The following is a 22,605-nucleotide window of genomic DNA, read 5'->3' on the forward strand; positions in this document are numbered from 1 at the left end:
CTTTGAACATTTATCATGTTGATATCCAGATCACTCAAGTATTCAAAACTTGATCGAGGCTTGCTTAATGCAGCTCCTAGAAGAACTTTAGAGATATCATGTCCGTTCATACTGCCAGGCGATACTTTTGGGTTAAGAACTCCAGTATTTTTCTAAAATTCCTCCCATTATGGTTTATAATGAATAAGCCTTCAGCAATTCTGACTCCACAGCAGCTACAACACCTGTGCTGTGCAGTCCAGATGGGTGTAGCACTGATCTACTCCTCTGAGGACACTGATTAAGGAGATCCAGCTCTTTAGGATTATTATCCATTGCTTTGAGAAACCCAGGGATTGCTTTTGAGCTCGAAAGATGATAACACATAGGAGTATTAAAAAAAAATCTGGAATATCTGAAATTCCAGGGCCCTTCAATTTTTTCTTGTCTTCTTGATGTTATGAGCTATACCAAGAGCAGCTGGAAGAGCAGGACTTTTGAGTTTGACATCTGTCTGGAAACAAGCAGTGTCTCAATTACTTTGGAAGATAATCCAAATACAATTAATGCTTCCCTTTCAATAACAAACTTGTCAGTGCCAGAGTTTTTAAGAATCCATCCAGGCTATTCCTATCCAGATGGATTAAGTTATATATTGTGGAGGCGAACAAGGCATCAGGCAAACCTATTGCTGAAGGAGTCAAAATATGCTCTATAACATCTCTGGTGATTACAGCTGTAGAATAACTCATGTTTTGTTTCTTAACTGTTCCAAGAAGTTGAGGAGAGGGAATGAGAGAAACTGTTCTGGGCAGAGCTGAAACAAAACTTTTGGCAATTGTTTTTGTGAGCAGTAATGCAAAAAAGTGGATTTTTATAGCATTGAAATTAAATGTTTCAATTTCTTGTATTATTCCTAGTATCTTTGACTAAACTAATCAGAAAAATAGACATAACTTATATTGGTAACATTAGCTCTGCTTTGCTAAACTCAAAATAACAATCGGGTTGACCTGACTGGGCATTTTCCAGCTAAAAATTGAGGCCATCTTTGCAAATGCCATCATGCACAGACATGTCTGCACTTCAGCTCAGGACACCTTCAGTGCAACACAATGGCCTACTATTAATACTGAGGAGTTGTGCCTATTTAGGCATCACTCTGCAGCTTAGAGGCTGCTCATCTTCAAGTCACAACTTGTTTCTCCTAAGGTTCCTTCTCCTAATCACATCTGAAGACTTTGTAGAAGCTCTTGTCAGGAAGCTGAAGGGAAGCTCTGGCTCCCATCAGCACCAGTGCTGCATGTGACACCCAGACCACAAATTCAGCTGCAGAAAGGAGATCACCAAGTATGAGATCTCCCAATCCACTAAAAAAACAACAAATATTAATTACAAAACACTCTATGTAATTACTAAAACTGTATATGAAGCTTTTTGGAATCTTTTATTGTATAGCTGCCTTAGCTGCCTTAACATAAAAAAATTAAAAATATTTTATTCTCTATTTCTTTCAACTGCTCTTCCTCACAGCACATTTCTTTAAATTTTTAAATTTTTACAAGAATTTCAATATCAGTATCTGTATTCTGAAGGAATGTTTTGCCAGGTCTGTTTTGTACAGCATCACTCAACTTTTGCTGTCTTGCCATCACTGACTTGGCTCCACCTGGGATACAGGCACTTTTCCCATACATTTTCACTGTGTTCTCAAGAGGCTGCATCAGCAAAAGAGATGCTGGGCTCAAGGCTTACAGCTCCTAGAGCTGCATTGCTGCACCATTTGAGTAGGACTCCCATATTTCCACCCAGAACTTCAGAAAAACAAATTATGTATTTGGTCCAGTACCTCTGAAGGAAGATGTTATGAACTCACGCGTGTGGGAACACTGGACTCTGCATGTGCCATGCAGGGTTGCTCTGTACCTTCAGGGGCCCCATTTGCCCATAAATCCTACACATTCCCAGCTGTAGGGACTAGAATTAGGCTCCCTGTCCCTCGCCTTCCCTTCTGCCAACAGGCAGACCCTCTGCACCCTTCAGCACCCACTTGCAGCAAGCTGCCCTTCCCCCACAGCAGCAGCCTTCTCCCTACCCCTCGGAAAACCAGATGCAAAGACAACACTCCAATCCAATAAAAAAAGATCTGGGCTGGTGCTAAAGTTAGGATTAGGATAGGGTGAGTGTATCCAGTGCCTTAGGAAAGCAATTTTTCTTCTTCTTCCCTCCAGGACACTAGCTCTGGACTGAGCAGGACAGTCTGGACTCTGACAGTCTGATGTGTGCCTCCACCAACCACTCAGCACTCGGGGACAAAAAAAGCTGAGCTTTGCTCATTTGCTTCACAATTTAAGTAATCCCTCATGTAGCTTTGTGGTGAGAGAAGGCAACTTCAGTCAACAGTTCTCTGTGAGACTGAGGTTAGTGGAAAGACAATAAATATAAATAGAGAATTCAGCACTAAAGAAAGCTTTTACAAAAATACTCAAGTGCTGTCACGACACAGATGAAGTCCTTGCTGAAATCAACAGCAAAACTCTTCACTGACTTCAGCAAAGTTAGGATTTTACTGAAGGTGCTCCTACTTTTTGTCACACCTTATACTTCAGGGCTTTTATATGCTCTTTTTTTATATTTGAAACAGAAATTTCTGGTATAGCAGAAAACTATAAACTACCTGGCACACTTTTATAAAAACTGGGACATGCATGTTCATTTTTGAAATGCTCTCTCATATGACTCTACTTGAGAATTTAATACAATAAACATTGTTTCCCAAAAGTGTAAAAATATAACATTCTTCTGCCATTAAAAGAAGATAATTAATCCAAAAGACCTCAGCATTCAATAGCTTAGACATCTTTCAACATGAAGATGAAGCTTTTATGCTCTTACTGGCAAACACTTGGTGCATCCAATCTCAGAGAGGGACTAATCCAATTTAAAACTAGCATTTGCAGAAGAAGGATGATCTAAGGAAGTAAATACAGCCAAAAAAGACCACTGTGCTAGAAGAGACAAGATAAAAGCACACTGAAAGGAGCACCAGCACCACTGAACTGCTAACAGAATCCCCAGAAGAATAAAAGGAACTGCTTTTGCTGGGACTTTGTAGGCACAGGGTGCAATGCTGACTTGCCAAACAGTGAACACCTCATGCATATGTAGCCATGAGAACCTTTTCAGAAAAGAGGTGATGCTTACCAAGAACTCAGACTTCCTCTACTTTTTCCCTCAGAAAATTTCTGTCATAGATACGGTATGTCACAATCAATAAGAGAATAGAAGGGAGGAGACACATTCAACCGAAAGGAATCACACCCAACTAGAAGAGGCAGATCTCCTGGTTTGGCACTTCAGCCTCTGGCCTCCCAGCCCAGAGGTGAGTATTCCCACTGCCAAAAGCACCAGCATCAGTGTAACTTTGTCTTTGAATGGAAAAGGTACTCAAGTCTTTACCTCCAAGTCAGAAGGCACTCTCTGTTGTTTTAGCTGCACCTTCAGCAGATCTTTTTGCTGATCATCTTCCAGACAATCGATTTCAGTCACGGGGAAGGCCTGCTGCTGTGTGTCTTCACTGATGCTCACGACAAAGAGCACCTCTGAGGTGAGCAGCAAGCAGCCCTCATGCTGCTGGCCCGATCCGCTCACAATCATGACATCTAAGGCCATATGAACCTCTGGCCTTCCCAGAGATTGCAGCATTTTCCTGCATCATCAGGTTAAAAAAGGACAAATAGAAGACAAAAAAAGAACTAGTTAGAGCATTGGATCCTCCAGGGCTTACTCTGATCACTGTTTTTACTTAAGCCTGTAGCTATCACATACAGATGTAAAATAAGCCAGGGAGTGTACTCCAAAACTCCATTACTGAAAGATGTAAGACTTCAGATTTAAAGAATGAATGTGAAACTGTTACTTATCAAAACCCCTCAATCACTCACCACAGAATTGGCCTAATATCTGTGCTAGGTTAGCCTATTTCCCATCCTATTTCCTTGATAATAGAAAAATTACCCTGAGAAGTGGCTTAGAAATTCAGTGCAGAAAATAAAGCTATCTTCACTAACAGCTGTTTCTGGAGATGTGCAGTGTTTTTCTTGGGCTCAGTGCAATGATAAAATAAGTAAGAACTCACTGAATACCATTAAATAAAGATCAGCTCTGTAGTTTCAAAGCTGGATGCAGATCAGCAGCCCATCATTTGCAGATTGGGTTTCTATGCACTACCTTTGTGTTTAGTGTTCCTAAACAAACTGCCATAACTCAGCCTTTCCTAGGGAAGCCTTTCCTGTTAACTTGACCAGAGGCCAGGAGCTATTAATAAACAATGTGGATGTAAAAATGAGCAATTGTCTAAATAATGTTACCAGACATATTTGACGTGGCTGTTTGGAGCCTGCTCAACATGTTGATCACTTGGATGAGAGCGCTGCTTGGGAAGCTGAGAAAGTCCAGCTCCATGCAAAATACCTGTGGGTGAGAGAATTCAGGTTTTTTAGTGGTTGTTTTCTACAACGCAGTTACGTGTTGCAGTGATGTCATCTGTTTAAAGCAGTTCATAAAATAGTGCAGATCCAAAATGATGTCACATCTCTGGAAGCTGTAGTCAAGATAATTCATTAAATATTACAATGCAAGAGTTGTGCACTTAACCCCCATGATCTCGCTTTAGCAAGAAACAAAAAATCCCACTGTGTGTTCCATGAATCAGCTCTATACTTGCAATCAAGAGAAACATAACACTCCTGAGAGCCATCACTTCAGAGCAGGATCAGACACATCACTTAGGATTTATGTAGAAAAAATCAAGACCACGGTTAACTTTCTTGCTTAATATTCAAATACTTTCATATACGTGTCACAATTGGTACAAATTAGAAGGCAAGTTTGCCTAGATACTGCATTTAAGTGTTCAGTTACTTAATCCAGCTGTTAAACACAGATCCATGTACATTTATGAGATCTCCTGGGGCATCTGGCTTATTGTGAATTCTTAGTGCCAGCACAGAATGGAGACTACAAGCAGCAGTTAAGCAGGTTTCTAAAGAGACACTCCAGAGCTGAAGATGGTACAGTATGTATGATTTTAGATGGCCTGTAAACATTCAATGATGAGGTATGGTCACCAGAAAGAATGTGTGGGATGCAAAAAAAATTCATAAATTAACTAGTTTTAAAAATTTTTACATGACAGACGTGGAGTAGGTTACGCAGCAAGCACTAGTGTTACATGGTTTGGTGCAAAGTTACTCTTTTACAAATGTACTTCTTTACAAATAAATTAAGAGATTTTCTTTTGTCTAAGCATTCCAAAGGCATAAGGGTGTCAATAACTTAGATTCCCTCTTACACAATGGATAATAATTTAAACAAAACATCAGCAATGAAAAAAAACCTTTTAATTTTTAGCACACATGTTGATGGTAATACTTAAAAGCAGCATCCCAATTGTAACAGTTGGCTTACCAAGGTTCTCAGCATTATGTGAGTGAAAATGTTATTTACAGATGGAGACAGAGAGAACATGTGTTTATTTCTGTGTGGTCCTCCACCCCTTGGTCTCCCCCAAGAGGCACAGTCCCACTTCCAATCCAGTTGTGGGTAAGAGTTACTTGAACTCTTGTGTATTTTCCTCTCACGCACTGTCAACTATTATTGATATAGTTTTATGTTTTTTCCTGGCTAACTCTTTTTGTCATGGTCATGGAAAACATGATGTCTTATATACCATAGTACCATATCTGCAATGAAAAGTGTCCCTCTACTACTATGAGTTTTTTGATAAAAACAGCAGCAGAATTAAAACTAGAAATAATAATGTCCTGGGCAGCAAAGCCAACACAGAGACAGCCAACAACAGAAAAAAGCCCTCTGATTTTGCTGATATGGATTTTACACCTATGGAGTGAATAATTCAGGAGAACAGTTATTATTTATGATTATACAAACAAGATAAAGTTGATTTGAAAGAATTTTAATAATTGTTTCATCATTTCCATCTTTTACTAGATGGAATGAGCTGTGGGTGTTGTGGGAAGCATCCTAACCTTAAGCTCTACAAGAACTACTTGTATTTTAGTTAACACAACAAGCATAAATGTTGCTAGTGATTAAAGGCATAAATATTCAAGGTTTTTCCGGTATAATTAGTGAGGTGGAATTATTGACACATTGTCCTTCTATCAGTATCCTGCTTCTTTCCCTTGACTCCCTCCAGCTACCATTTCTTCTTAAATATTCAAGCTGAAAGTGATTTATTGCTACTGGAGACAATTAAATTAGTGTATTTTGATATTTTTATCTTTTACACTTTTTGTTTGTCCAGAATTGTTCCCATCAATTTGAGAGGATTTAGCACCAGTGCCATTAAGTGCTCAGTCCTGCTGGAAACCCCACCTCTGGTTGCTCCAAGGTTACCCATGTACCTGAAAACGGGACTGTCTTCTTGTGAAGCTCCAGTTTAAAGGGGATGCTCCTACTAACTGACTCACTTCTTTCTCCCTCTCCCTAACTCACTCTTTGTGTAGAGATAGCACAACTCTTTCCCTGCCATAACAAAGCAATCTCAAAATAATGCTCTAATTGGACATAGTGTTGCTCTAATCCTTTTATGTCAAAAACTATTTTTCAAGCACATATGTTTCTGTAACTAATTCTACTGTATTCCAAGAATTACTTCATGCTTTCTGCATTCTCTGTTTCTGTGGCTGTGCATCGCTGATCAGTAACACAAGAGAGAAGCACAACACGATGGCGTTTCAGAAAAGCAGCAGAGCATTTGTAACTACTTAGCTGTGGCATTTCTAAACCTTTCTCTAAGTCACACAATACTGAGCTGGATAAATAAGACATAGCAGGTTGTATCTGAATAACATTTTAAAATTTAAATGGAGGAAACTCACCGTAACCTGTCTGGGAGACGAGCTCAGCTGCCCCTCCAATGGGCTTTGTGAAGACGCCCATGATTCCCTTCCCCACACCCGAGATGACCCCTCTGGCTTTGTGCCCAGCAGAAGCTTGGGCCTCAGATACCCGCTGAAAATTCCGCATCGGCTGATCCACAATCCCAGCAATTGCACCTGAAAAAACAAGAGTCTCCAGTAAGTGGTGAAGATAAATATTCTGGAATAAGAAGAAATCTTACTACTGGACCTGAATATTGTTTGGATTCAAGACTGTACCCCATTCTTATACAGCTTTTTAGCATTTGACCAATTAGGTAAACACTATCTTAGCTTCAGTTAAGATCTAACTTTTTTTTTTTTTAACATTTAGATCACCTAACCTTACAGTGTGTTTTCCTCTTTTGACTACCTATGCTAAATGCTTCTGCTGAATTAATTTAGTTTGGCTCATTCTGTGTCATAATTCTGAAAATGCTGGGCTAGGAATAAAATCCTCCAGTTTTAGACAGCTAGAGCTGCTATGGAAATGAGATTTTCACGTAAGTGCAAGATTGACTTCATGAGAATAAAAACTGTTTGTATTCAATACATCATTTTTATATCCTCTTCCACTGCCAGAAATGTTCATAAGCTAATGCAACTTTTGATATATGACTAAGATTAGCAGAATTAGACTTTGAGACTTTTTGTTACTTTTTTTGTGAAAACCATCATATTTTACTTTAATGTGCATGGGTCAAACTTTTACAAGTGACATAGTGACCTTCCCAGCTTTTAGTATCAACAGAGAACTTCAACTTAAATCTTCCTAAATGTAAACAGGTATCTGAGGTGGTACATTTCTTTGATCTTGAGTTTATGCTAGCCACTTAACCACAGACATGTCTCTAGTTGTTGTAATTTTGATAGATAAGCTATTTGGAGATAGCTATGGCTACAAGGATTGGACAAAGCCACAGCCGTCGTCCCGACCCGAGGTGCTTTGCTCAGTGAAAAGCAAGTCTGAGGCTTCTTGGTCAGGTCTCAGTTTGCACCTGCAGCTGCAAATTCCAAGATAAAACAATTATTTGAGGAGTAGGATTGAGTGTCACTCTGGTTACTAGGCATTTTCACCTCAACCTAGACATCTTTGAAAGTCCTGCTTTGTAAGTGGAAGGAAATCCAGGCATAATTCCACAGATTCGGACAATCGCAACCGAGGTATTTGGCCCCATGTGTTTACCAGCATGACGTGCACTAGGCAGTGAGCTGCTAACTGGTCTTCAGATGGTTTTAGTTACTGTCACTGGATAAATAAAGAAATTGCTGACTTTAAACAACAAGAACTAATATAGTATTTGTGCACAGTCACTGTCCAAAGAAAAGAAGAGGATGAGAAGTAGCCCACATTTCCCCAGATCCTTGTCCCTGGGATACTATCGATCAGGAATTCAGGAAACTTGCATTCCCCATAAATGCCTTCCTCTCCTCTTAGAGAGAATTCTCCCAGAATCTGTAGCACTAGCCTTTTGACAAATGTACAGTATTTCCACAGAAAATGCTGGTCTGTCTTTGAAGTGATGCCTGATTTTAATTGAGGTCACTCACTGAAGCTGAGTGTGCAGCTGAACATTCACCTTTTGTACCACAAAGGCCACAAAGCTTTTTCCTTAATGCCATGCTATTGAAATGATACAATTTTCAATTCATTACTACTTACCAGCTGTTCCTGCTGCTTGACTAAAATGAAATCTCAACACCACATTAGACAATTGGGATTGTTTGTCCAGTCTTTTGTGCAATTGGGATGCATTTGAAGGCATAAAACAATACTTGGTGTAGTCCTAAGTTACAATATTATACTATCCTGTGGCCTCCTTCACCCTATCTATTGAGGTCACTTTCAGAACAGAAGTTATTGCCTTATAAAATGTAATCCACCTAAGTCCTAGCACTAGTAAATTATTTACTGCAATATACTTGAACAAAGTTATAAGGTAATAATAAGAGCCTATTGCAAAGGACCTGTGGTATGCTCCAGGCACTCCTCAGCTAGAATTAGGCTCCAAGGACAAGGAAACAGAATGGAAACTACTGTGACTGTGTTATATACGAATATTTATTTATATGCCCCAAATAATCTATAGCTTAATTAGCCACTTTTTAGTAATTTCACACTTTCTGTTATTCTGGCATTTTATGCATGCTCTGAACTTCTCTGTGAAGACATTGCCCTTTTGTATCTCAAATCCTTTAGCAAGTCTTGTTGTTCTACCTGCAAAAAAATATACCAAATGATCTTTTCTTTCTCTGTAATTCCTTATCTTGAATTGTAACTCACTGCCATAACTCATTTATGTACCGTGGCCATGCCCACAATCACAAAATAAACTAAACCTTACTCCTTTCACTGAGGAGTGGCTGGTCCTACCACCCTTGTGTGGGGAATCCAGATCTGTGCAGCTCCTTTCCTGTGTGCAGCATGTGTGAGCAAAGGAAACAGACACAGACCAAAGCCTGAGCAACCTCAAAACCCAGCAGCAGCGAGAGAGCGGTGACACACACGTGAGGCTCAGGGCACTCCTCACCCAGAAACACTGCAAAGCACATCTTCCTGTGCCCCTGTGGCTTCTTGTGTTCTAACAGAGTTCTTGGCAGGAGCACCACGAGGGATGGACTCACCACAGAAAGTCTCTCCCGCCAGATTTCAGTGGGGTATCAGGAAAGCACAGCACGGAACCACATGTAGTGGTTCCTCCCTTCCCACTGTTCGTTCTCTCTCACATGGTGTCCTACTGCTGTCCCTGTCCTTTCCCTCTAATGTCCCTTGACCAGTATTTTTTTAATTAAATGAAACCATTCTCCAGTTTTCTTTTTTTTTTCCTTGCCCTAAGCATTTGATTTTATATGCATGTCCACATATGTACACACAGATTATGCATGTATAAAGAAAACCTCAATAAAATTAAACACCAAAGCAACAAAACAAAAACATATTCTTCCATTACTGGACCAAAGAGGTTCCAGCAACAACATAACATCTGCTAAACATCAGATGGGGTGCACTCTGGTTAATACATGTTGCTCAGTAACAATAAAAAAAGTTACTTTGATAGCTACAAAATTCAGATAGTTCAGAGTATATCACTGGATTACTTCAAGAAGAATTTGATTACGGGCAGCAACTGGTTCGTGTGCAGACTGACAAAGTTTGGTGAACGTAGCACAGCTTACGGACCTTGCCAAGCATCAGATTGCTTGTGACAAATGCTTTCAGAGCAAGACATAATTGGAAAAAATCCCCCACTAAGAGAAACTGGCCATGCTTTGCCATGAGGCTGGAAGCTGCCCAAGCTGAAGCCATTTTGCTTCCTTCTCTCTGTTGTCTTTCAGGACTGCCTCAAGTGTTTCACACCAAAACCAGGGCTGAAGCATAATTTCATCACAGCAAACATCACACAAAAACACAGCTCAAGGAAAAAAGCACCTGTTGCCATGCACTGATGTAGTTGCACAGTTAGTGTGTGGAATAGCACACAATTTCAGGATTAGCACTGGCTTGTGCTATCTTGTGTTGTAGATAGGCAAATGTGGAGTGGCCCTGACTCAGTGAGAGTGTACAGCAAGAACAGCTACCACCACCTGTAATAACAAAAATCTGAGCTTCTGAAACCCAGGCTTTGCCTTCTCTACCAGGATAGTCACACTGTCAGGCAATATGAGTCAATTCACTTCCCCAAAAGCACAAAGGGGTAACTGAAATGCTGAGCACTTCTGCCATTGTAAAAAATAGCTTTTTGAATAGTTGTCATCTTTTTGGTTATTTAACATGCTCAACTTCGTAAAGGCAGCCACTTCAGTGTAATATTTTTCACTAGGACTAGCAGTTGAAAATACAGCCGATAGTTTCAATAGTCTCTTTTACATGCTTAAAAGTTAATATTTTAAGTTTGACCCTGTCACACAAAATGCAAAAGATAGTTCCTCAGTGAGGGGTCAATCATCTAAATATTTTACCAAAAGTTTCATTGCATTTTTGCCTAAACTTATAAAAGGAAAAAACACACCTATCATAAGCTGTTGCTTCTTTTCACACACAAGTGTTACTAAAATGACCCAGAAATCTCCCCCAAATTAGAAAAGAAGACAACAGCTGGCCAAAGATAACAATCAAATCAAACAACACCCTGACAGTGCTTGAGTCATTTAAAATGAGACAGGACAAAGCACTTAAGAATGTACCACAGGGAACAACTTGCACGGAGGAGGAGACGAGAGTACATGATTTTGGCCCCAGTTCAGCAAAGCTCTTAAGCACATGCTTAAGTGCTCTGCTGAATCGGGGCCACTGTGAGCCAGATTTTCACAAAAATCAGAAAGGCACCTCTACTTTCTGGGTAGAGACCACTACACACCGATGAACTGAAGACTCTAACATGACTTCACCTAGGCACAAAATCTACATTTGCCATTGTTTTAGCTGCCTGCATGGGTCAGACGGCTTACGAACATGAGCGTGCTGTGACCATCGCAGCAATCTCCTTCACACTCTTCAACTTTACAATTAGAAAGTCACAGAAATTACGGCTTCAAATAGTCGTGCTCTCTGCATTTCTGTGCTCATCAAGCTTTTCATCCTTGCAAAGGAAAATAACTGCAGCTTCACTTTGTTGTGTATGAATAACCGTAAGTGTTTTTAGAGTAAGCATGTTCACGTTTATTCTGTATGCGCTGGGGAAAAAAAGCAGCTCAGTGGTACCATCCCTTCAACTATGACTGTTTTTTTTTTTTTTTTTTGGGAAGCCACAATATTCTTTACACTAAAGACAGGACAACAGCAGCTTTCTGACATGTTTGCAGAAATTGAAACATAGGTCTATTCATAATTTAGATCTTGACACAATTTATATGAATGCTGCTGCCTATACAGAGGAAACATGCTTTTTAAAAATAAAGTTTAATTAAAAAGACTGCTACAAAGTAAGTGGAATATTTCTGATTTCTCCCTTATTGAAGTTCCATACTTGTCACATCCAGCTTTACAGTAACTGTAGCTATTTATCTGGGTACTTCACTGACTCCACTGCTAAGAAACGAGGTAGTTAGCAGGGAGCGATCGCTAAACAACAACAGCGGGAATAATAACAAGACCCTAGCTTGTGGAGGAGCACTGTTTAAATGCTAATATGAAGCTCTAGGTTTCTAACATGAAGTCTGATTTCTTAGGAAATCAGGGACACTGGAATTCTAGCTCTATTTTTTGTTTTGCTTTTAACTCGGGTGTACTGCTGCAAACCACGGAATCCTTGTGTGCGGGGAGGTGCAGGAATGGCGTATTTGTGCATGTATGTGAGGAGTTCCCAGCTTTCCGGAACAGCAAAAAACTTTGCCTTGATACAGCCAAAGCTACAAAGTTTTGCTCTTTACTTCAGGCTGTATAGCTGATGTTTTTAGCTCTGAAGGACTCTGGTGTGTCAGTGAAGGAGATATAGACACCACGCTACCTTGATGTTTAATTAATAACCGAGCCAAGATCACCAAGCCATTTCACCAACACATACACACCAGGCTGACACAGTGCTTCTAAAAGTATAATCTTTCATCCAGCAACTCAACCTGTCTGCCCTTAGCCCAATAAAACAAGAGGGAAAAATAAAACCTCCTCCAAACTGCCTTTGATTTGCAACACCAGTAACAGCTTACTATTGGGACAGTGGCTACTAATATATGGAATTTCTCCTTTACGCACATTTCTCCCAGGACACTTGCTTGCCGGTTTACAGGCATTATCAAATGGCAGTGCTTCACATAATCTAATGTTATTGCTTAAAATAATTCCCAGCAACTTAACCCGAAGCTGTAACATTTTTACCACTTCCTCTTTGGGGCTTTCAGGGTTGCGGTTGCAAATTTAGGAGTTGTGTACACTACTGAAGATTAGGAAACAGGACAAATCCTTTCAAGCTTCAGCTCTTCTAACCTTTTGCACTGGACTGCTTTTGGTCACTTTGATCTCTAAGAGATTCATACTGTTTAATACATACTGAGGAACTCTGCCAAACAATACAGTTCTGCATTCCTTTGCTGTGTGACAAGTCGAAGTAACCTAGAAAATCCAGCCCCTTACTGCAAAACTTCTTGCAGAGAATTTTTCCACTGTGGGTTAGTTTTCAAAATTTTAGGTGCTATTTTGAAATGGAGAGAGTAATCTTCACTTCTAACCAAACCGCTCGGCTGCTTGATGAATAAAATTACACTGAATCAGGACGATCTGGGTCTCTTTGTAAAAGTAGAATTCCTCATCAAAGCTTACTTAACATCTGCACTAAGTTGAAGTGGTTTTCAAACAAACCCAAGAATCTCTGATATCTACAGTGCTGCAAAAACAAGCAGGTTCAGAAGGCAATCCTATAATTCACTGGAAAGCAAACATCAGCATGATGACATCTTCGTGTTGAATTAGTTACAAGTCACGCTGCCCGATGCAGAATTATTCTTTTTTTTCCCACTTAAATCTACATCATGTACTAGTGAAAATATTATTTCACAAAGTGCAAACCCATTCTATATCTGCAATTATTTTATCAGCAAAAATCATACACAAAAGTTAGAAAATCTTGATAAACAGTATCTAATATACATACTGTGTATGTATATTAGATTCTTGTTCTTTTTCACAAGAAGACACTAAACCCCCAGTATTTGAAATTATAAATCACAGTTAGAAAAGGCTAGTGAGCAGATCACAAAACAGTATTATCACTTAACTTGATATTTAATAGTACGTTACCTAGAAGGCTAATGCCTAAACGAGAGAGCCCCTGTCTCAGTCCTTCTCCCAGGCTCTCTGGAAGCTGCCTTCTCCATTCTTCTTGTCTGTTGTAATGCTCCTCATCCAGTGACAGCCTATCCATATTCCGAGCAAGACTTGTTGCCAGATTGGTAATTGACGTCAGTGTACCTAAATGCATGGAGATATACATTTGGGTCTGGATCAAAATGCTTTAATTTAAACCACGGAGACATTGTATGCCTCACTGCAATGCTGAGCTTATGAGCAGAGCAGCAAGTCAAGTGAACAGTCACCCATGTGTAACATGCTTTACTATTTGTTAAGCATCACCACGCTGCTGCTATGGCCCGTGTCACGCCTTTTACGTTAGCCTGCTCCAGGTTTGCCTGGTCGGTGGGAACAGAAGCTCATCTGAACATCCTTCTCCAGTTCCCTGACTTGTGGAAGGCCAATCTAAATGAAGAGGGGGGTGATGGAAAGGTAAACAAATATTTACAGAAGGAGCCGTGAGGCCGCATCCTGCGGGAGGCAAGAGCGGGGGCTCGGAGCTGGGGCAGGCGCTGCGTCTGTGCAGCAGCTGGAGCCACGCGATGGCACTGTTTGTACAGGCTTTGCAAGGGAAAAGCTCCTCCTGTTCCCGTGGCAGGCCAGCCCCACTGTCAAATCCCATCCATGGACTCACACAGTTATGACAACTGTATCTACGTCTTTTTTTTTTTTTTTTTTTTAATAATAAATATGATGAGGTGGCCAAGTGTAGAATTTCTGAGGGCAAGCAGAAGTGCAGAACACCTTTATACTTCTGCAGTTATCACATGAAATACTTGCTGAGTGAATATCTATTTCCCACTGGGAGGTTTAAAATTCTGAAGTTTCTGAAACATTCTCATGCACTGCAGTAAAGTGGTGATCTGTTTAGTACATGAGACATTGCATGTGAGCTTGTTACATACACTCTTAGCTTAGCTAAACAGGAGCTGTTTGGTTTTTGAGCCCTGGTACCAGGAATTTCAACTAGCACAGAGCAGCACAAGACAAGGCAGGGCCAGGAGACTGAAGGATGGACAGATTTTGTTGCTTAAAAGTTTAACAATGCATGACAACAAAGCTGTAGTTGGAGTAATAAAGTGAAAGCTCTACCTTTGGAAATGTGTTTTACAAATGATGTTGTTCCTCTGGAAACTCCACTGACAAATGCTCCTGGGCCTCTGGTCAGTCCTTCATAGGGGAGCCTAAAGAAATCAGCTATGCCATTCCCTATGCTTCTCACCAGACTAGCTGGGCTTCCAAGAATTTCCAACGATCCAACAACCCAGCCTGTGTGGAGAAACAAGACACATGTTACAGCTGCAAAAACTGCAGAAGCAGCAGTTGTGAAAAGGTTATTCCTTAATTATCTTTTTCACACTAGAATTCAATGCATTATGAACTTCCTTTGAGCAAAACACAGGAAATAACTCATCCACTATGAATTCAGAAATGGCAATGTTTCATACTTCGTAAATCAAAGAAATCCTTTTGGCAAACTCACAAATAGCTTTAGAATTACTTCCTTCCAGGAGCTTCCCGTATTTCTGCTAAAAGTGTGTGAGGGAGGCAGATGCAAGAGCCTCACAGCTACAGAGGAATGGACTGCAAGCTCAGATGCTTGGGTTGGTTTTAGACACTATAAGGCAGCGTTGTGATTTCACATCCTTATGTGATAGGATTGTGACAGGGAGTTTACACTGATACAATGTACTGCTTTACGGGAGTGTGCAGGTCAATTGCTTGATGGAGTGTTAGGAAAAGGGATGCAGATTTTTGACAAGTGCTTAAGAAGTTATTTTAAATCCACCCCAACCCTTCTAAGCTGATCATTTTCTTTCAGAGTGCAGTGAAAGCCAGACAAATGTCTTCTGCTCAGTACAGTTGTGTAAACAGCAATGACATCTACATGCTGATTAGGTTACTCATAGGGGAGTATTCCTTATGCATATCCCAGGAGAAGTATCTGCAGATCTGGTTTCCTATATAAACGCAGGGTTGCCAGCAGCTTGCTGGATGGCTGAGCACGCAGCAATCTGTTGCTGGAAAGCTATTTGCAGGTCTTGTCTTTCTCAGGCTGGTAGGCAGCAGATTTATTAGGGAAACAGTGCTGCATAACTCTTTTTTTGGCAGCCCAGAGAGAGCAATTCAGAAATGGCAATAAATGTGAAACAGGAACTGTTTGGTCTTTGAGCCCTGGTACCACGAATGTCAGCTGGCACTGTCAGAGCGCACAAGGTGTGACAGGGCCAGGAGACTGAAGCATGGACAGACTGGCCTCCTGCTCTCCCATGAGGGCCCTTGATCTGTGCTCTGCCCTCCTCATTCCCATCTCATCATTGAAAACTCCTGCTATCCAGATGCTTTTCTTGTTTTCTTTTAACCCCTCCCAGTCATTCCTGTGGAAGGCTGAATCATGAAACCAAACAGAAGAGAAAATGTTACTCATATGAAATGAATTAATCTCACGCTATCATTCTAAGCTCCTGGAAAATCTATTATTCTTGTTGAATCTGTCCCACATTTCAGCTCTGGCAGGTTGAGAACTCCAGTACTTGTCATATGAAAAGCAGGAACCAGAGTGGACATAAGAGAGAGGGTGGGATGGACTACAAAAACAAAACCCAAGTGCTACTGGCAATGCAGCGAACAAGAGCAGCAACACACATTGTGGCCCTGCTGTCCTGGAAAGGAGCATCCCCTGGCAGTCCCTTCCTGCCAGGACCAGGGGAAGCCAGAACTCCAGGTTGGGTCTGCAATTCCCTCACTGCAGCATTTTTAATAAATTATCTTTGCCACTGTGTGAAGTGCTGAAAGGCTGGAGGGGTGGGGGAGGTGTGTATAGAGGGGAGAGATGTTCTTTCTGCTTTTTCTGATCAATATTATTGCAATAATTCCTTATAGCCTTTTTTTCCCCCCAGATATTCTTGACATTCCTTGTCCTACATGGTGGTGTGATGGCAAGTGGCTACAGGACACTGCAGCTTAGTGCCTTGGTGCCCTGTAAGCAGGGCACCACCAGCCTGGGACATGGGGACTCCAACTCCACTCTCCTGCTGGGCCAGCCAGCATTTCAGCAATGTAAAACAGAAAAAACCAGGAATGAAAACAGTTAAACACAAAACTGAGAGGTTGCCTGGTATGCCAGGGATGTCTTGTTGTAATCTGTCCCTGCCTCTCAGGTTTGAGAAGCTCTGGGTGGATCATGCTCACCCTGGGAGAGTGTATGGGAATAATGTACAACCTGCAGCATGGGTGACCCTCCTTGGCCAATGCTCAGAGCAAACCCAATGGCTCCTCACTGCCAGCTTGGAGCACCCAACCCAGGGAAGAAGGCCTGGGATTAAGTCAGGAATAGGAGAATGAGGAACCAGGAACAACCCCTCAATTCACAAGCTCTGTGTGGCATTTTACTTTGCAGAATACAGTATCATGTCAGGTTACCATTTCCCACTTATGCAGAGTAATTGTATCCGCTAACATGAAATGAATATAACTGTATTAGCAGAGATCCACTGAATTTTCGTTATAGAATTACAGGGTTAGATGTTGTACCAGGGATATTTTTGAATATAATTTTATTCACTTTCATATAGGGGACAACTTAATTAGAAAATAATAGGAGATTTCCATTGTAGGTTTGGCTGATTTGAGATAAGCAATGCTAATCAGCATGTTTGAACAGAGTTCTCCAGTCTCACCCATGGCTTTAATGGATTCTGACCACTCCTTTGCAACACACAGGGCAACCTGATGCACCCCTTCAGGAAGCTTTGGGGCAAATCCTGCTCCCTCCCACAGGTCAGCAGTGGTCCTGCACACAGCTAAGGGCCAAAGAGCGCATATCCCTGAGTACAAGGTATGGCTGTAAGGGCAGGCTGGCTGTGCAGATGCCACCACTGATTTATGCATGAGCAGAAGGGGGTTGAATAACCCCTATTCCAGATTAATGTAGTTAAAATGCAGGAGCACAAGGTCCTCTTCCACAAGAGACCAACTGTGCTAATGGTGAGAAAAAACTCAGGGTTTGCAGATCATATAAAGCTTTTTGCTTGATTTTTTCCTTCCTTTTTTTGCTTTGTTGATACAGTCAGCTCTTTTGTCAAGTGTCACAAAGTCTTCAATATAAACCATTTTCATTGCTAAACCAAACATTAACCAGCACAATTCACCATTTTAATCACGGTGACACCTTTCAAACAATACATTATAGTTTTAGTACTTTCAGCGGGAGTTAAGTATATATGCATATGTATTTTCCTGAAGAGAAGTTCCACCAAAGCAAACTTCAGTTCTTAATACTTAAATCTGCTTGATTTCAGACACATCACTGATCCCAGAGCAAGTGATGGGGGAGAAGCATTTACACTGTGGACCATATTTGGCCACAGGTTCACTCTTAATTACCAAGCAACTAGATCTGCCCTTCTGTACTATGAGATTTAACTACACAACAAATCCAAACAAGTAGCAGAAAGAAAAACCTGGAAATTTTGCAAGCATAACATTGCAAGAAAATAATGAACTGGCACACTGTTCTGGTGCACTACTGTGCACACTGTTGTCACAATCAGCAGTGCACGTCAGGCATGCACACAGTGAAACACAATGTCAGCATCTATAAATAGATGAAATGCACGTGTACAGTTTTGGAAAGGGTGCACAGAAGTCAGGTTGCAGCTATGCTTCCAGTCCAAATGGAAGCATTAGGATCTCAGAAAATCTGACTATTAGTATTGCAGGAAAATAAATCCCACGTTTCAGTGTGGAATATATTACTTCTGTGTGATCATGGAGGAGTTTTCTGTCTCAGGCACAAATTCTGTGCTGCACCAAGACTCATCAGGGACCAGATTTCATTACTTCTACATTAGTATTTATGGAAAACAAAATGTACCTGATAACTTAAAAAGACTAACTGCTTGCTATTGATCCTATATAGGAAAAAGTTACTAACAGCAAAATTCATAGTTCTTGGATCAAAGGATAACAAACATCTGTGTGCCAGTTTAGATTGAAGGCTGTATGAAGAAAGACAGATTCCTAATCATAAACTGTAGCCAAAAGGAGTTTTAACAACAAAACAACATTCAGGCCTATAATTTACTTCTGAAGGCAGAGCAACATGCTGAATAATTTGATTAAACAGTGTTTTGGTGAGTTTATGTAAGGAATGTGGGTTGATTCTGACTAGTGCTATAATATAAAATGACAAAACCTAAGCCAGCTAGAACACATTTTAACGCTGTTTTAAAGGTTTCAGGTGGCTCAAGCCTTCAGATGGCTGCCTAATGTTCAGCACAATGTTGCAAATCTTCACTGGTGTCTGCTCAGCTATTTTATTTCCCTTCTGTTGCATGACAGGACCTGAATGGTGTCTGAAAGTATCGTTATTAAACAGTGTCTAAGGAGAACAAAAATTGTACTGCTAACATCCAGGGTACTCATCTTGAGCCACAGCCACAGAATCCTGGTAGCCAAGGAAAATGTTGCTCGTTAAGGAAAAGCACTGACCTGCTCTGAAAAGGGCTCCAGCAGCGTAATGCATGGCCAGGGCGTGCACAAGCTGCCTGGCCGTGGTGAAGATGGGTCCTCGCTCAAACACAGAGAAGGAGAGAGGGGTGTGGTCTGAGGCTATATACAGTTTTAATGAAGCATGAATACTGACAAGGAGATTAACAGGTTGTATTTTTAATCTTCTGAGCTTCACTGGCTTGACTAAAGCTCTTGCGTGCTCTCTCACTTGTTCAGACACTATCAGCACAGTATCTGAAGCACTGATGGATTTACAAGCAGTTTTATTTTCTGGAAGATATGTATCAAACAAAGTCTTGATGTAGTAAACAAAGGTGTCTTCCACATACAGCCTAGCTGGTTTGAGCTCAAAGGTGAAGTCATTCATGTGAAACATGGAATTCTCTTCCTTGGAAAAAACAATGCAGAGTTTAATAAAGCAGTTTTCCTGATAGCTTCCCAAATCTTTGTTACAAACAATGAGGTTGTTCATTCTTGACCACTGCGTGGTTTCAGTTTTCTCTTCTTGGCACAGCAGGACTGCAAAATGGAAATTGGATTTGTTGTACAACTGATTGTCCAGTTGCAAGTCTTCACAATACACTTGGAGACTATGAAACCGTGGGAGGCCTTCCAGAGAGCCCTGCTGGAACTCCTGTGACACGGAGCTGGGGGATGGGGCCATGTAGAGGAAAACATTGTCTGCTGTGAGACGCAGGAGCTCGGATGACACTTTGTGGTTTGTAATATCATCAAATGCAGCAAGACTTAACTGAGTGATGAACATTTTCAATGACAGGATCTGCTCTTGACTTCTAGACAGGAGGGAAAAGAAGTTTTATTACTTCCTGTCTTTTGAGCTCACCTGGCATCTTGCTTGCCAGGTGAGAAACTCATTATAATATCTGGGAAACTCATTGTGCGAGTTCTGCTAACATTATTGGCATTTAGCAACCTTAATCACCACAGTGACTACCACCCAGGAGGTCTTCTAAGAAAGAGGACAGTATATACCTATACCAGGGTTGTCTTTTTTATCATTCAACCGGATAGTTTGAACAGGAACATCTCTATCTACACAGTAATTCCCTATTATATTTTACAGAAACAGAAATTAAAACACGCCACAGATACAATTTTCTTTAGTTTCATGTACAGCCTCAGATGTTTCACTGAAGGTACTATTACAGACAATCATTTCACATCACACACAGTGAGTGCCCTCCAATACTGCAGTATTTCTGTGCTGATGGCATTGAGGGCCTTTCCCTGCAATGTAAACTGCCCATTGCCAAGTTTAACCAGCAAATGGACCATCAGGTACTGCTGAGGACCAGTTGATTGGGGATTAATACTTAATACAGTGCAAACAAAAAAAGTACAACAAATTCCACTCTAATTGTAACAGGATTGCTGGAGGCCAAGCATTCTGCAGAAATAAGTAGCATTGTAATTGCACTTGAATGAAGCTGAGGACCAGATTGTGGTGTATTATGGAAGTGGGGAAATCTTCTAAAGAAGGGTGTTATAATCAAGCACAATTAATTACTAACTGTAAGGCTATTTCTACAGCTCTTGCATATTAAATCTTTGGGAGCTTGTAAGATTACAGATGGCAGGACCTGGCTAAACAAATTTTAAACTGATGAACACACTCAAAATTAATTACTATGGAAAAGGTATTTTTTTTTAAATTAACAACTCAGGTCCTCCTTTTGTACCAGCCATCTAATGTTTACCCTACAGTGACATGACTTTTGATGTCAGATTGTCCTTTTTAACTGTGACATACAAAGCCATATGGTCTAAACATATGCTACAGAGCATGCAGCAGTATTAAACAAAACAAACAGTTAGGTTAAAGTTTCTAAGTCAGTTAACACTTAGAAAGCTGACTGAGCTCCCAGCAATGCTTTTAATCATCTTTTATGTGCTTCATGTACCTGTTGAGGTTGATACCATCAGATCCTGCTCTTCCCTCTGGGGACAAGGTTATGACTCTTGTTCCACAGTGATGGGTGATGTCCACATAAACACAGCCGAAGCCAGTTAAGAACACAATCTACAAGAGAGGGTTAAAAACACATGGAATGTAACCAAAATCAATATTTTTAATGTCATAAATGAATTTAATGTTATTAATGCCTTCTGGTTGAGTTCTTTTACTCAAATCAGGATACTACTCAGGAAAAAAGTCAGATTTCAGTGATTCAGAAAATAACTGCTCTGATGCTTTAAATATTTCAGTTATTCAGGGAGATGAAATTTGCATCTCATCATTCAACTGCATAAGTGAATACATTTTAATAAGACATTTCTCCAGAAAGAAAAGAAGATGTGCTGGGGAGGGTGGAGTTTATATGAGAAGAATAAAGAGGAAATTTTAATTTGTGATTTTGGATCAAACAGATAGGTATTTTCCTGGAGCTCTAAAAAATGCCACTTTCTCCTCTAGAAAACAAACCCTAAACTAGCACTATGTTGCTATGCCCTAGCTCAGAGCTGAGTGGATGAATGGCTGATAGCATCATCTAAAACACATGAAGACTGAAAAGTAATTAACATTTTGGATCCATGAAAACTTGCATTAGCAACTCAAGACTGAAAACATTATTAAGCCATTTAAACTGGTTTGTGAGAACACCTTCACAGGCAAGATGCCAATATGAGAAACCGGCAAAAATCTATTGGAAAACATAAAACAACTAAAAAGGCAGGGAAAACGAGAATTTGACAACACGTTTATGTCTTGCTTACAGGTGTACAAACTTTCGTACTGGACAAGTTGTCTTTAGGAATATCCTACTTAGAGAAGTGATGTACTGCTTTTGGAGCTTAATTCTGCAATATTTCCAAGTTTTGTGTTTCTCCAGAACACAAAAGATTAAGATCTTTTAAAGGTTTGGAAAATTCACAGCAGCCCTTGTTAGAGCAAGCTGGCTTCTCTTTTCTTGTAAGGTTACTATCAAGACAACTGTTCACTAGATTGCAATGACAGAAGCTGTAATATAATGGAATGCAAATTGGAGAAATAACACAAAGATATTGGGCTAGCACAGGTAAAACAAACAGCTACTTGTCTTGAAGAATCTTTACTGCTGTTAAGAAGCCACCAGAAGCAAAAACAATTGCAAGTTTAGTAGGATCAGCACTTAAACTGATTGTTAGGCTATTCATAATAACCTTGTACAGACAATAAATTTCATTAAGAAAATTTCTTATTCTTCTGACAATTAAATATAAGAAAATTTCTACTTTTGACATGTCAGTTTTAATCCTTTGCTTGTCTGGAAGAGATTCACAGTCTTACATGGAACTGGAGAAAAAAGGACATGTACAGAATTTTCAAAACTCTAATTATTCTTAAAAAACCTCCACTGATCTCGAAGACTGGTCGTTTTAAAT

General features: G+C 40.4%; 1 protein-coding gene across 5 annotated transcripts in view; it reads right to left on the minus strand.

Moving 5' to 3' along the window:
* The window catches only part of VPS13B (vacuolar protein sorting 13 homolog B), a 433,030-nt gene that overhangs the window by 4,112 nt on the left and 406,313 nt on the right, over window positions 1-22,605 (minus strand). For all 5 annotated transcript variants that reach the window (XM_064706432.1, XM_064706433.1, XM_064706436.1 and 2 more), the window contains exons 55-61: window positions 21,144-21,262; window positions 19,201-20,015; window positions 14,800-14,976; window positions 13,657-13,827; window positions 6,885-7,061; window positions 4,350-4,452; window positions 3,439-3,688 (exon numbers count right to left, since the gene is read on the minus strand). In XM_064706432.1, the coding sequence (XP_064562502.1) occupies window positions 3,439-3,688; window positions 4,350-4,452; window positions 6,885-7,061; window positions 13,657-13,827; window positions 14,800-14,976; window positions 19,201-20,015; window positions 21,144-21,262 (1,812 nt within the window). The remainder of the gene's footprint in view (window positions 1-3,438; window positions 3,689-4,349; window positions 4,453-6,884; window positions 7,062-13,656; window positions 13,828-14,799; window positions 14,977-19,200; window positions 20,016-21,143; window positions 21,263-22,605) is intronic.

Source organism: Zonotrichia leucophrys, chromosome 2 (genome assembly GCF_028769735.1).
Source record: "Zonotrichia leucophrys gambelii isolate GWCS_2022_RI chromosome 2, RI_Zleu_2.0, whole genome shotgun sequence".
NCBI lineage: Eukaryota > Metazoa > Chordata > Aves > Passeriformes > Passerellidae > Zonotrichia > Zonotrichia leucophrys.